General features: G+C 41.3%; 1 protein-coding gene across 2 annotated transcripts in view; it reads left to right on the top strand.

Annotated features, from left to right (window-relative positions):
* The window catches only part of ST18 (ST18 C2H2C-type zinc finger transcription factor), a 168,458-nt gene extending 163,706 nt beyond the window's left edge, over nucleotides 1-4,752 (top strand). For both annotated transcript variants that reach the window (XM_074577023.1, XM_074577021.1), the window contains 2 exons: nucleotides 1,111-1,254; nucleotides 2,053-4,752. In XM_074577023.1, coding sequence (XP_074433124.1) covers nucleotides 1,111-1,254; nucleotides 2,053-2,193 — 285 coding nt within the window. In that variant the 3' untranslated portion in view covers nucleotides 2,194-4,752. The remainder of the gene's footprint in view (nucleotides 1-1,110; nucleotides 1,255-2,052) is intronic.
* Nucleotides 4,753-14,401: the final 9,649 nt, after the last annotated feature.

Here is a 14,401-nt window from a genome sequence, read left to right as displayed (position 1 = left end):
CTGAAGCAACACGTTCCCCACATGGTTTGCTCTATCTCCCTTTAATCTAGCCTGGCCAGGTGTTAGGCTGCTGCCAGCACCCTCCAGAGGAGAGGCTGTAGTGGATCGCAGGCAGGTGAAAAGGAGTTCATCCCACTGGGACTGTTTTCATGTGTGGCAGTGTGTGAGGAAGGGAAGTAAAGTGGCCACAGCAAGAGACGTTTAAGTAGTGCAGAGAGGCACATCCTAATGAGGAGTGAGCGGGCATAACAGCCGTGGACGTGACTCCATCAGTCTGTGCCTTGTGGAGCCGTGACCAGGCGCAGGGGTGGCAGCCCTTGGTTCTGCCTGCTGCGAGGTGAGGAGCAGGGCAGTGGAGAACAAGGCCCTGCCATTGCTACCTTCAGGTTTTCAGCACTTCATTTGACATATAAGCCTTCAGAGCTGCATATATTCCTAGCACTTTCACACTTTAGAAAGATTTTTCTACCACAGGTGCTTTTTCCTGCTCTTTCCAAAAGCCTCGTTTCTATTCTGTTAGTCGGAGATCATCTTTGCAACAATCATTGTGCGCTCAACCTCTTAGTTTCCTTTCCACTCCATTTTTCTCTTATTGTTTCCAGCGCCAGCCCTGTGGCTAATCCCAGCCAACCCCCTGCTCTACCCTCCACCCAGGAGCAGGGCAGGAAAGTAGCACAACAGCTAATTCCCGTGCCCTTGCTATTGTGGTCAATCAGCAGGGATGCTGTAAGAGCAGGACAGCAATGTAAACATCAGCCTCCTTTCTCCTTCCCTCCGCCAGCCCTGCGGCCACACTCTCCATCCCAGCTCCACACTGACCTTCCCCCCCGAGCTCCATTCCCTCCTCCCACCGCCGGGCACCCTCCAGTGCCTCACTGGTTTCTCTGTGAACCAGCAGCAAAGTCCATCGGTTCAGAGGGAATACAACCTCTTCCTTGCTCTGAATATTCTGTGAAGTTATGTCTATCCTGAAAAAAACCCATACCTGAGCTTCAGATCTGTCATGGCCCCTCTCATAATCACGCGACTGCCATTTTGGGTTAAAACTGCAGTTACCATGCTGCCAAGGGTCTGTCTGTTTGTGTGTTTGTGCCTGCCTGTGTCTTTTAGATCACATCTATGGAGAGCAATTTGAAAACAATAGAAGAAGAGAACAAACTCATAGAGCAGAACAACGAGAGCCTGCTGAAGGAGTTAGCTGGCTTAAGCCAAGCCCTCATCTCCAGCCTCGCTGACATTCAGCTTCCACAGATGGTAAGACCACAGCCAGCAGCTTCACACCTTCTTTGAGACTGTTTTGCCAGCACTTGAAGCAGATAAGCAAGCTCAGGGACCAGCAGGAGCACTGGAGCTGCATTAGCAGAGGAGCTCTTTTAGCCTAATTTACTTTGCAGAGATGCTGGATCATGAAATCTATGTGGTAGCAGGCGCTTCCAGGACTGAGCCAGCCCTGGTATCTCTGCCCTGTACCGCACTGTACAGGACAGGTTTTTCCCTCATCCCTCCCTATCTCAATGTCCACCCTGCACAAAGAGTGAAAACTTCACACCAAGAATCCTGATTTACTCTGCTCCTACATCAAAACTTTAACCTGTTCCATACAGGTGAATTTTCTGGAGCCAACAAAGCTCTGCCTTCTCAAAAACTCTCCACATCCTTGATGTCCTAGTTGCAAAGGCAGGCCAGACCCACAAAGGTACTTGCGTCTCCAGAGTTACAGTTCCCTTTCCCAATCTCAAGAGTGCCGCTGGGAGATTAGATGAGGACAGTTATGGGGATGTTAGCCACAATCCATGTGCCAAACAGGCCACAATAAAAAAGCATAATGATATCTCCAACCCCTTTTCTTGCTTGGAGAGTTTGTGGTTCCCCTCAGCACATGCAACTCCCTTCATTTCTACAACCCCTCCACTAATTTGGATGGCTGCCCTGTTTACGACTACTCCCCTGTTGCCATATCGCTGCTTTTCCATGCTTTGGGGTTGGGTGTTTGGGGTTTTTTTGGCCTTAATTTTATCTCCTACAATTATAATCTGTTTTGTCTTCATTTAGGGGCCAATCAGTGAGCAGAATTTCGAAGCATATGTAAATACACTCACAGACATGTACAGCAATCTGGAACGGGACTATTCCCCCGAATGCAAAGCTCTGCTGGAAAGTATCAAACAGGCAGTGAAGGGCATCCATGTGTAGGATGTGAAAGCTGCTGGGCAACAGAAATTACTTAACAGCAGTAAACTCCAGATGGATCTGTTAGGAGTTCATGTACTGCTAAGGGGTGTAGGTTGCCATGCTGCATTTACAATTGCAACATTGCACTAATTTTTTCCCAGCTGACATAAAAAAAAAAGAATAAAACCACAACAGACTATTTGTATTAACAGCAATGCACTCTGTTAGTATATTGTATTTATTTCAGTACAATTCCTTTTTTTTTCTTCTTTTGCACTCAGTTTTTGTAAAGTGAATGTAAAAAGTGTGTGCAACTATTTTTTATATTTTTTATTTATTTCTAATCAAAGAGTTGGTTTTTTTTATCTTTTAACAGCATTTTTGCGGCCTGCCATATTTTTACAAATGTGTTTATTAATTTATTTTCCAATGGGATTTTAAATAGACTGAAAAGTTATACTGTAAATTAAATAACTTGCTGGGTTTGTACAGGAAGAAAAAAAAAAAAAACTATGAAAGTAACAAATGACTGAACCGTGGTTCTAGTTTTATTTTCCTCACATCCTGCTTTTTTATAATGGCTTTGTATCAGAAATGGGTTTGCGGTAACATGAGATGTGAAGATGCATGGAATGAGAAGATAAATGGTGCCCACTAGTGGGGAACTTGGGCTCTTAAAAGCACAGTATGCTGGAAAACAGTGTGTTAAAGAATACGTTAGCAATAATGAAATATAGCAATCAGCAAAGCACTTGACTTGGCTGTGTGATTTAGCCTATGCGGATGATTATTTAAACTGTTTCAAGAGAACTTCAGATTTATTTTACCACTGCAGTTTTTTTTCAGAGTTAGCTTATGGAGGAAAATGACAATTATCTCTAAACAAGAAGGATAATTTGATAGGACTGGTACTTTTTTAGTACCAGACGTTGAGGTTTTCGCCAAGTGGCCAGTATTGCTATGGATTTGGATTTGAAAAACACAAACACATCCCAAGCTGAAGGCTTTGTACATAACGAATCAAACACATCTCCCCTGAAATGGCATTTAATACTGGTTTGAACTTAATGGCAGCTGAGAAGGCAGCGGTCTGGAGAGGAATAATACCACTCCAGCGCAACGGTGGTTGCTTTTCTCTTTGAACGAACGGCAGCAACACCGTGACTGGTTTCTCCCATCCTTATCCACTAAGACTAGGCTGATGCTGAATATGTTACCAGTCTTTCGGTAGTGTACCAAGTGCTACAGAGCGTATAGACAGACGGAGGTGCGGACAGATGAGCACTTGAGCAGAGGTGCTGGCGTGCGCCTGGGTATCTCGTTAGCCTGGGTGTGGAACTTCTGAATCCGTCAGAAAGTAGCGGTTGCTATAACAGAGGCAATGTCTATTTCAGGGATTGTAAGTAATTAAGCATTGTTTCAAAAGTTTTTTTTATATTTATTTTTTTTAAGAAAAAGGTATAAACAACCAGCTAAACTGCCTTTTTTGTATGCACACACACCTCATGTGCATATGTGCCTCAGTGTAAATGTATACATGGATCTAGCGTGTGTTTAATTTTTCCGTGCTATAATGAAAGTGTTTATTTTTATTAGCCTCATTTATATTTAGATTGAATATGATGGCATTCACAGGCTTGACATATACAATTATATTATTACTGTTCCTGCACAAAAGTACTATTCAAAAGTGATTCGACTCTCATGCACTGTGGTCACTGTTTTGCATTAGGTGGGGCTTTTGCTTTTTGTTTGAGGGTTGATTCAACTCTCCGATCTTAGTTTAGACAGGGGAAAATGTATGTTCTTAGGAGCTGTGTTTATTTTTAAATCGATTTTTCAAAAGCTACCATATGTGCTGTCTAATATAAATAGGAGGACACCAAACAAAAATTTGCTATTAAAGTTATTGTTCTTGCTAAAAAAACCAGAAAGCAAACATTTGTTATACTTGTTAAATGCATACAAAATGAGTTCACTCATTACAAAGACTAAAATTTAATTTACTAAATATTTTAACAAATTTGTTATATATTTTATTTAAGTAAAAAAGATCTCTTACTGACCTATGTATTTATTATTATGATTTACTATGGCTTCAGGTTAATTTATCTGTGTTTGGTTGTTTGCTCAGGATGTTCTGTGAAGTATGTTTGTATTTATTTGCCTCCCTTGTACTTGATGTGTTTTGTAATGTGCACTGATTTTTTTTCTTTTTGTTTTTCTTTTTTTGTGTTTAAATGCATTGATGAGCTATACTGTAAATTAGACCTTTTGTAAAGAGCAATGATGTATGCATTTTTTAATTTGGAGTAGTTTGTATACTGTTTCTTCATACAATTAATATTTCTTACATCAAAACAACAAAATTGTGTTCTGTGCTGTACATTTGGTGTATGGTAGGAAATAAAATTGATAATGAAACTGCAGCAAGTTGATGCCGACTTGTATTACACTTTCTTAACTGCACCTGGCACTATACAATGTGTCAGATGTTTTACTTGCTTTGTGTACAAAATGTGTCATCCCTGTAAGTAAATTTCTGGTATAAATAATTTAATTAGTGTTTTACTTTGTCAATTTGAAATAAGGAGGAGAAAAATTGAACCTCTTAAAGAGGTCCTTTTCACTTCTGAAGGGAAAAAAAAAAATCAAGATAATAATCACTGCATTATTTAATGCATTCTTTTCTTGGCAGTTGTAGACTTCATTTATACTGATAAAGTACAGGATTTGTGCTGACCTTTAACAGCTGCTAAATGATGTTTAAACATAAAAGCCATTGTAAAATTTCCAGCAATTCGGAACCGCCCACTGTTCCAGTGCAATTTTCTGCTGAGATTTGCAGTGCTTAGACGTTGCACAAATAAAAATCTGCTAGTTTTAGAAAGACAATATTTCCAGTATCTAATGGACATTCTTTTTTTCACTGCTCGCTGTAGTGAAAACAGGCCAGTTTTATTTAGGATGCATGCTAATGGCTTCAGGAGCATTTCTTGTCTCAGATTCCAACTTCCCTTGGATAGACAAAGAATAATTTTCATTTAGAAAATACGGTAAATTTAAAGCCCATAAAGTAGCTGGTAATTATTTATTTGAATGGACATAGTTAGATAAACAAAAATGGACTCTGATGCTAGAAAAACTGACGTGTCCTGCATTTAAATAGAGCAGAGGTTCAAAATTTGGATCATTACATGAATCCTGGATACTCACCAATCTTGCTGAGTTTGGAGCTGTAGATTCAGCAAAGGATGGGATGGAGACAGACGTGTCCTGGGAAGCTCTGCTGCACTGGGGTTCAGAGTTTTCTTTGTTCTAGGACACTCATCCAATGATCGCATGAACTAGTTCTTTAGTAATTAGTAGTTACTTAAGTAATATTTTTTAATATTTCTTAATGAATATAAAATATTTTTTTCAGGGTTCTTTAAAATTACTGTCTAGCTATAGACCTTCAGGTCAGCAGACGCTAATGGGATAGTCACTAATGGGATTGTCAGATAGGAAGCTCCCCACACCTCATTTTTTAAAGATCTATACTAATTCTGATTATCTGCTGCTTATAAGATTGGGGGAGGGCAGTGGTATGAGGATGTTAGGCTCTATGTACACCTAAGAAAACAATGCTGTATTCTCCAAAGTTTCCAGCAATCTGAGACAGGGACTGTGAGCAATGAAACACTTTTTATAGTGCTTTTGGATAGGAAATATAATATCCACAATTAATTGATTAAATTATTATTACCTAAAGACTGCACTCATATTTAAACAACTTGCTCTGATAATGTTTTTTTCAGTGTTGAAATGATGGTCTTTCTCCATTAAAAAAAGATTAACGTAAATAGTTAAGCCATAGTCATTACTAAACTAACATAAACCATGGGGGAGGAGGGAAACTCAAACCAACAAAAAACATTGTTCTTGAAATCACCTTTCAAGCCATTTCCATCTTCTGAACTTTCCATTTTTAGTATTTTTTCTATATCAGTGCTTACAGATGGGGGAAAAGTGCTTAATTCATTAAAATATATATAAATTCCACTGATTGAATTAACTTTAATGGAACTGAAGCTTTAAATATCAAAGACAAGGAAGGTGTGCAAGAACAATCAACATTTACTGTCCTATCAGCTCAGGAAGTCTGTCTTTTAACTAATGATGATGAACATTTTTGAGTCTACGGTGTAGAAAACAGATTCTACTGCAGTCTTATTTCTATTTAATAACTAAGCACCTCTTCTATCCTGCTGGCTTAGTGTATCTCATTATGTCATGGTTTTTCCAATCAGCGCCTCTTCATCTTACTCATATTGTACTTTTTTTTTTTAAATAAGTCAAAGGATTTCTTGATGGGAATTTGTTATCATGCAATGACGCAGAGTTATGACAGAATCCATCCCCTTCACTTCCTCCCATGCTCCTTCAGTGCTATACATTCTACCTGTCTTGGCGTTTCTGCTATGCTTAAAGTTTCTTTATGATTTATGCAGCCATATAACTTGGATGCTGCTAGGAGATTTGCACCAGACAAAGTCCTTTGCTCATCTCGCTCAGGATACTGTGGGATGATAGAGCTCCATTTATCTTTTGTGTTATGTAGGACAGTGACCTAGTTTCAGTACCTTTCAATATCTTATTCTGGCTTGGTTTTCTTCTGTCTCTTTTGCTCTAGCAAGTCTTAGACAGCCAAGCTTACACATAATTTCATCAAGGATTAGTCTGATTTCCTGTCTGACTTCATGGTACAAATTGCTTCAACTGCATTTCATTCTTAATGAATGTTCCCAGGGACATTGTCCAAGTAAATCTCAGGACTTTTCAGTTATGTGATAACAATTACTATTTAGGTTGCTGCTATCTGCTCCTAAAACTGTTACGGCACAAGATTTTTCCAAACCAGCTTTTGGTGCCCAGCACCAGATTTTGGTGCCCAGCCTCACATCCCTTGAAGGGGCCTCATTTTTAGAAGATAAATGCACAGCTATTTTTGCCAAGCAGGGCCTTTTCAAAGTTCCCTTCTCTAGCCAGTCCAAATGACTAGCTACTGAATTTTCATATTACATTTTCACAGAATTATTATATATATATATATCTTGTTAACACCTATTTTCATGTACAGTGCACCAAAAAATTCCAGGTGGGTACTTGCACCCATCCCAGGTATTGAAGAGTAAAACATTATTGATGTTACCCTAAGCCTAATTCTGACCCTTACCAAACTCCTCTTTTACTGTCTGTGCACAACTTTTTTAAGGTTCTGATGGAAAATAAAACAAGAAGAAAAAACAAAGGGCTGAACTTTATTTAATTTATTTATCTTATTTATTTAATATTTATTCTTTATTTAACTGAAGATATCGTCTGTCCAAACAGTCCCCTGTCACTGCTGCTGAAGCTGGAGCTGGGGCTTAACGTGCCTGGCCTGCAATCTTCTTTAATTACAGTCATATGTAGCATCTCACACACACACCCTGCTCACTTCTGACACAATAAGCAAAATCCGGATTAGGAGCCAGGTTCTATGCTGATTTCAAATTTATTGGGATGAAATTCATTTAGAATTAGAAGCAGGCTGATCTTAGTTCCCTTGGGAGGGAATGGCCTAGAACTGGGAGACGGAGTCAGTTTCTTTAATCCTGATGTCTGCTCAAAAAGATTTTAGGGAAGGAACGAAGGTTTTAAAAAGCCCATAAAAACCAGCCGGGAAAATGTGTGCAAATTGAATTCCTGCAGGGAAAAACGCAGTATCATCTCCAAAGACTGAAGAGCCGAGCTCTTTGCAGCACCCATGGGTGCCGAAGGCTGTGAGGGGACGTCTGGTGTTTGCCGGCCAGCAGGAGACAAAATGGCACCTCAACGAATCCAGCGCTAGGCCCTACTCAGCCTTTGGGGTAAGTCCGGGCAAGACACTTGATTCTAGCTCTGTTTTCACATCTGTGAAACAAGAAGACTCTGAAGCGTACGGGGAACGCCAGTCTTACAGAGGAGCATTCGGTACGCGCAGCGCGTATGCAGTGGCGGGGGGGGAAGAGCCAGCGCACACGTGTAAGAGCGTGTAAGAGTTACCATTATACGACTGGCAGTACGCTATCAATTTCACAACAGTAATTGCTGTGTTTGATGAGAGATATCTGCAGTACCGCACTCTGTATTAAATGCCTTGATGGCAGTCATTATCGCTCTGAGGCAATCACTTCGTCCCCCCTCCGTGTTTCAGAGGCGCTGCGTGGTACCAGCTCAGGCGCTCGGGTCTGCTGCCTCTGGTGTAGTTCCTCCGCCTGTCAGCGCTGCCCCCGCACTGTACGCCACAGGATCACTAGAAATCCCCACTTTTCCTATTTCAAACACTCTCAGCTCTTACGCTCCGCCCATCATGTAGGTTTAGCTCTTCCCACCCCCCCACAGCCCTGCCCCACCTAAGGCATTATTATAGTCCTTATTTTATTCTGACGCTTCTCACATTGTTTCCCTTGAAGCTATCTTCCCGTTAGTGCTGCTGGTCAGTCTGAAGCTAAATTTCAAAACGCAGAAGCTAAATTTCGAAACAAGAGAAGCAAAGGCTAGAAAAGCAGAAGCGTTTTTATTGAGAGAACGGAGCTCCTACAGATTTTGTGAAAAATCAGCTGATTGCTCTGAGAGCAAAATTATGATTCACCATAAGAGAAGAGGAGGGAGGCTCAGCTGTCACAGATTCTGTTTGGCAAGGGCCGGCTCCTGATGAGCACCATGCACAGCCCAGACCAGGAGCAGGAGTTAGTGCAGGGCTGGGCAGGGGACCGCACGCTTGTGCCTGGTGTGGCGTCAGAGCGTGCAAAGCGGTGCAAGTCTTATGCATGAGTATAAATATTTGAGCAAGAAAGCAGGTAGGCAAGCGGTGACTATAGCTCCTGTGGTTACAGTGACAGTGGTGGGGTCAGTGGCACGGGGCAGAAGTCCACAGGAGTCCATCGAGTGCCAGGCTACCTCGGCTCCACCCGGTGCAGAACTGGTCTGTTTTCCAAATCTGTGTCTTTTCCCGTTTTGCAAAACTAAATACTCTTTCCAGCTTACCATGGTATCATCGTGAGTAGTGTTACTCACCCTGCTTCTTGGGGAAACACACACTACCTCCCAGCTCTGACTCACCCCGAGGCGGGTTTATCTCTGGAGGAAGGAGAGTGAACATCTCACAGCGCCCGCTGGGCAGGCAAAGCCTTGCTGTGCGGCATCTCCCCAGCACTGCAAAACTGCCACTGCCAGCACGTCTGCTTTCGCACGCTGAGATTTCGTGGGGGCGCCTGGTGCCAGGGAGGAATCAAGGTGCTTGCTGCGTGCCTTTTTTCCTCCGCCTGGTACCACCTCCCCGGGCACTGCAGTCCCCAGCCAGGTAGCGGCTGCCCAGCCGCCCTTCCCTGCTTTTCCCCCCCTCCCACCCAGGCCAGGCTGGAGACAATCCCTTTTTTTTTTTTTTTTTACTTTTTTTCCCTGCAAGAGGCTTAAATCTCCTTTCACCATCTTGGGAGCATAGCGTGACTGCAGCCATCGCTGGCTGGGCCTGGCTGCCACCGTTCATGATGCCCTTTTTATTACCAGATTAGAGGACATTGTCGCGATGTGTATGAGGCCTTTCAGATAAGGCGCTGTACAAGTTCCAGCAGGTTCCAAATACAACAGCGCGGCTTTCGCATCCAGCCTACGGGATCAGAGTTTATTTCCCCAATGCAGACAGCTTTGCACTGCCTTCCTGTTAATTAAAGTATTGATTACAATACCGCACTGTTTACATGCAAGATTTTGCATGGTCTTGGCCATTCACATGCAAATGAACTTGTAAGCCTTTCTGTGCCCTAAAATCTGCTGATGTCAGTCTTCCAATTCTAACTCCACGTTGTAGGACATGTGGCTTTCTATAGCTTAGCTTTGATGCCCCCAAGTCATATTATCTCAATTCCGAGGTTCATTATGATAAATCTTTCACTGGTTTTAAATCAAAAAACTTTAATTGTACCGTACTTATTCAGCTTAGGTTTTGGCTCCTGAAGGCAGCAGTTTTAATTGCATCATTTGTATAGTGGCCCAATATGTTTTGGTGTGAAAAGTGCATTATCACGTTTAATTTTGCATTATTTTTCCCATATGTTTTAGTTACACTAAAACTTCAGATGGGAAGTGAGGAGGCTTTCCCACTGCTCGCTCATTCTCTCTTCAGTGTTTTTTAATGAGCTAAGACCACACTATTTTCTTTTGTTCTCGTCAGTAGAGGTTTTAGGGAGCTGTTTATTTGTAGGGTAATTCTTGTATTTATGTAGAGCAAGGCATTAGACATTTTTATCCTCTACTTATTAACAAGCCAGATGGTACCGGCTGCTACCCACACAATTCCAATTATCAGATGGCAAACTGAAATATACGTGGGGCAAATGAGAAGATGTATATTAAAGAAGCATCACGCAGAATTGGCTTCTCGGAGATGTTGATTCACAAAGGGGTACTAGCAATTAGGGTGTGACAGCCTGCTGCCGAACGTACAGCGTTGGCCTGGGGGAACAAGCATTCAGCCTCCAAAATTTTAATACCATCTCTCTTTCCTCTATGGAATGAATACTTATCTTTGAAAAGTGATTCAGGTCTTTCATCCTTTAGATTTTTTGTCCACTTTGGAGTGAGATATAATATCAAAGCCAGTCAGAAAGTTAAGGTATCCCACAAAGATACGGAAGAGCTGAAGATTAGCATGACATTTGTGCATCGCCTCTCCTAATACACCCTCATGCGCTTCTGTGCGTGCACCCCAGTAATACAGGAACAGCTCTAACACTGAAATGTAGGATCCAGCAAAGTATTGCTATTCCAGATCTCAAACTGACCTAGGAATTACAACTTACACATGCTTAAGGGCAACTTTCAACTTCAGGTTTAACTATGAGGAGGTCTGGCCATGCTTATTAAGGTTGGCTTCATGGTCTTTTAAAAACAGCTTTTGGAAATTCAGAACCTAGACCCAGTCCTTACTTAGGGTGAATCCCTACATCAATGGCACATGCTAATAATAAAGAATGAGTGTTTTAATGGAAACTTTTATAATGCTTTTTTTTTTTTCTGCCCAGAAGACACAACCTCTGTAAGAAATGTTTTTGGGTGAAAACTGTGCTCTCATGCTTCCTTTATTCTGACATAGAAATTGTATACACGAGTTGGCCAGGAAGACGGTGAATTATCAGGGAAATTTTCTGTGTTACTTTTATATTCCTTTTCCTTTCCGGCTCAAGCTGAAAGCACTAACCCAAATCAAACTGTGGAGAAATCGATGTCCTCAGGCCAGATCAACTAAAGTAAAAAAGTTATTTAAGCTAAAGTAATGGCTTTCTAAAGTCCTTCAGTTGTTCATATGGGCTACTACGAAGTTAATCACCTGTGTGAGTGGATTTTGCAAAAGTCAGAATGTGAAGCATTTCAGATTGTCTCTAGTTTCTGTTCATAGCATCCAATCAAGAGAATACCTTCTCTTTCAACAGCTGCTCTCACGATGCCAGGGAAAAGGTACTCTCCTTGCAGCTGTTCCTGGCTCTGACACTTATAACCTACAGATCCCGGGGAAGTGTCTTAATGGGATGAGTCTGAAAAACAAATCTGCATGGTTTAAACACCATTTACACTTCAAACAGTTTACTATGTGCAAATGGTGCATGTGCAAACTCTCACTTCTATTTATGGAGAAGTGAAAGATTTGTGCAGGCATTTGTCCGCCATTTGTTTACACAAGTGCATGAATCTGCAACTGTGAAGAAGCTGGTGCTGCTTTTGTCTCCCCTCCCATCTGTGAAACTGCGGGACTAATGATGTTCCTTTCATCTTGCTGTTAACAGTAGACTTCAGCAAGATCTTCAGTGGTCTCTAGGATGCTCTCAATGAGATCCTAAGTGTAAATCAGTGATACAACCATTCACAAAGTCTTGGGCAGTTCAGACGGAGCTTTTGTACCTGGTTTACCAGTTACAAAAAAAACCCAACAAACCAACATTGTCCAATGCTTGTTCAACAAATGCTCATTCCAGTGAAAGCGGTCCATTACCTAATCTGTATTACTGACATTCCTCAAAAAGGTTAGGCAAAGTAGAGAGATTCAAAATAAGTGTCTCCTTGAAGCTCCAAGGTGCAACGGCCAGTCTCTCACAGCCTATATAATTGTCATGGAGGTTCGCTGTTTTCCTTCAGTTCTTTAAAATCCACAAGGCCAAAGTTTGATTTGATTTCTCAAAATAAGAAAGCCAACGCTAGATCAGATGCTTGAAGATCACTGACATTCAAATTATTGTCCAATTATTATTGGATTGCAAAGAAGTGATTCAATAGCTGAACATCTGTGTACTCGCTCACGTAGAGTTGCTGTTTCACCCACAAGCAGCTGTGGAGTAGACAGGCAAAATTCTCTACGCAGTGATAATTACAGTGTGCATTACAAAGAAGGCATAGTCATAAGAGCATGCAATCAGTTTGCGTTTTTTTTTAACTTTGGAACAGGGCAACCCTGCTAGATCCAAGGCTAATATACATAAAATAGGTTTCTCAGCCAAAATAGAGGAACATTTAGTTAGATCTGAATGAGATTAGGAGCAGGAAACTTTCTAAGGTCAATTTTTCCAATCTCAGTTTTGCTTCAATAGAAGTAATGGTTAAGAAATACTCCAGGCACTCAAACTCTTCAAGAGACTGCAATATGATTGATTCTCTATGGATTTGCAATTTGCTTTAACGTGCTTTTATTGCTTACTACATGTACCTGCCTGCTCTGTCTTAGGCAGTGGCATTAGCCATTGTATTATCGTTACTTACCACCAGGTTAGTGATGACAGCTGAACATCCTTACCAGAGCTCATGATCTTTCCATCTCTTGTGCTCTTTCAGACTCTTGGTCACATTTTTATATGGACGTTATTGTGGCCAGAAAAAAAAAGAAAAAAAAAAAAGAAAAAAAGAAAGCTTACAATGACATCTTTCTCTCACCCAAGACAAGCAGCTATGCACCACAGAAAGCCTATGAAATAGAGCTTAAATGAGATAAAATGGGATTTAATTAATGCATAAGCTTGTATGCTTGTACAGGACTGCCTTTTTCCTACATTCTGTATCTATGAGCTCAACTTTCTTCTTCATTGCTAGGAGCTGAAAGGCATTCAAGTATGAAACAGTGCCTTCCTTGGGTTAATTCTGACACTTTGAATTTGTTGTTTCAAGGTCAACATCTGAGTATGGTCGTGCCAGTGTGACATTTTGGGGATCACTGTCTGCGCAGCCAGAGAGCACAGTCTTACGTGAGGTAAACAGAGCAGCCTAGACTATGGCAGGAGTTAATATATCATAAACCATAAGAATTATGCCAAAGTACAAGAAGATTAAACTATGTCAGGAGTTCAAATCCTGCATCTTTTTGTAAAATGCCTGTATTTTATTATCACAGAGGTTTCTGGTACAGTAATGACTACACAGCAAATTCCTTTTCTAAGCAGCAGTTTGGTTCATGTGTTTACATGACATTTGTGGTGAAGAGAATAGAAAACAAGTTACTAGTTGTTTTTTACCAACAGCAAGTCTTGTTTTTTTACCTGAAATATTCAGTAACTGTATTTTATTCATTATCTAAATGTGTTCCAAAATTTCACAAATTTTCTCTGAGGGAAGATAGTATGCACAGCAAGATTTGTGAGGAAAAAAACCACAATAGGTCACTCTATAAAAGCAAACCAGCTGTCAAGGTTTTGCTTGTTCCCTTAATAGGTAGCTGTGGAAAAGCATTGTTTGGATAGAATGATTGCAAATCTGGGATTGTGGCATTACGCGATGTGCACAGGAGGAAAATAAGGAAATGGAAGGTTTAATTTAAAGGAAACAATTTAATTTAAAGGAAAACCCATTGGAGAGGGAGTGAGCTGAAGAGTGGTAATGGGAGCCCCGTTCCTGCCTGCAGTCAGGGTCAGGTGGAAGATACAGGCTGGGCACGAACTAAGGAGAATTGGTCGTTGCTGAGCCTAAATATAATTTTCTGACATACCTGTCACAAAGGTGTGTGGGCAGCAGGCACCGACTTGTGATGCTGGGTGCTTAAAGCACAGGACATCCAGTATAGATGGCGTTGCAGATCCCCCTCGGAGAAAAGCCTGTGGGGTGGGTGCTGGCAGCCTCTGGCTCCTGGGAGAGGCAGGATGGGTTTTCTGGGGTGGGGACAGATCTTCAGTGCCCAGGTTGCGCC

The sequence above is a fragment of the Larus michahellis genome, chromosome 2 (genome assembly GCF_964199755.1).
Source record: "Larus michahellis chromosome 2, bLarMic1.1, whole genome shotgun sequence".
NCBI lineage: Eukaryota > Metazoa > Chordata > Aves > Charadriiformes > Laridae > Larus > Larus michahellis.
Note: the sequence above shows the minus strand (reverse complement) of the source record. Positions and strands in the feature narration are given on the sequence as shown.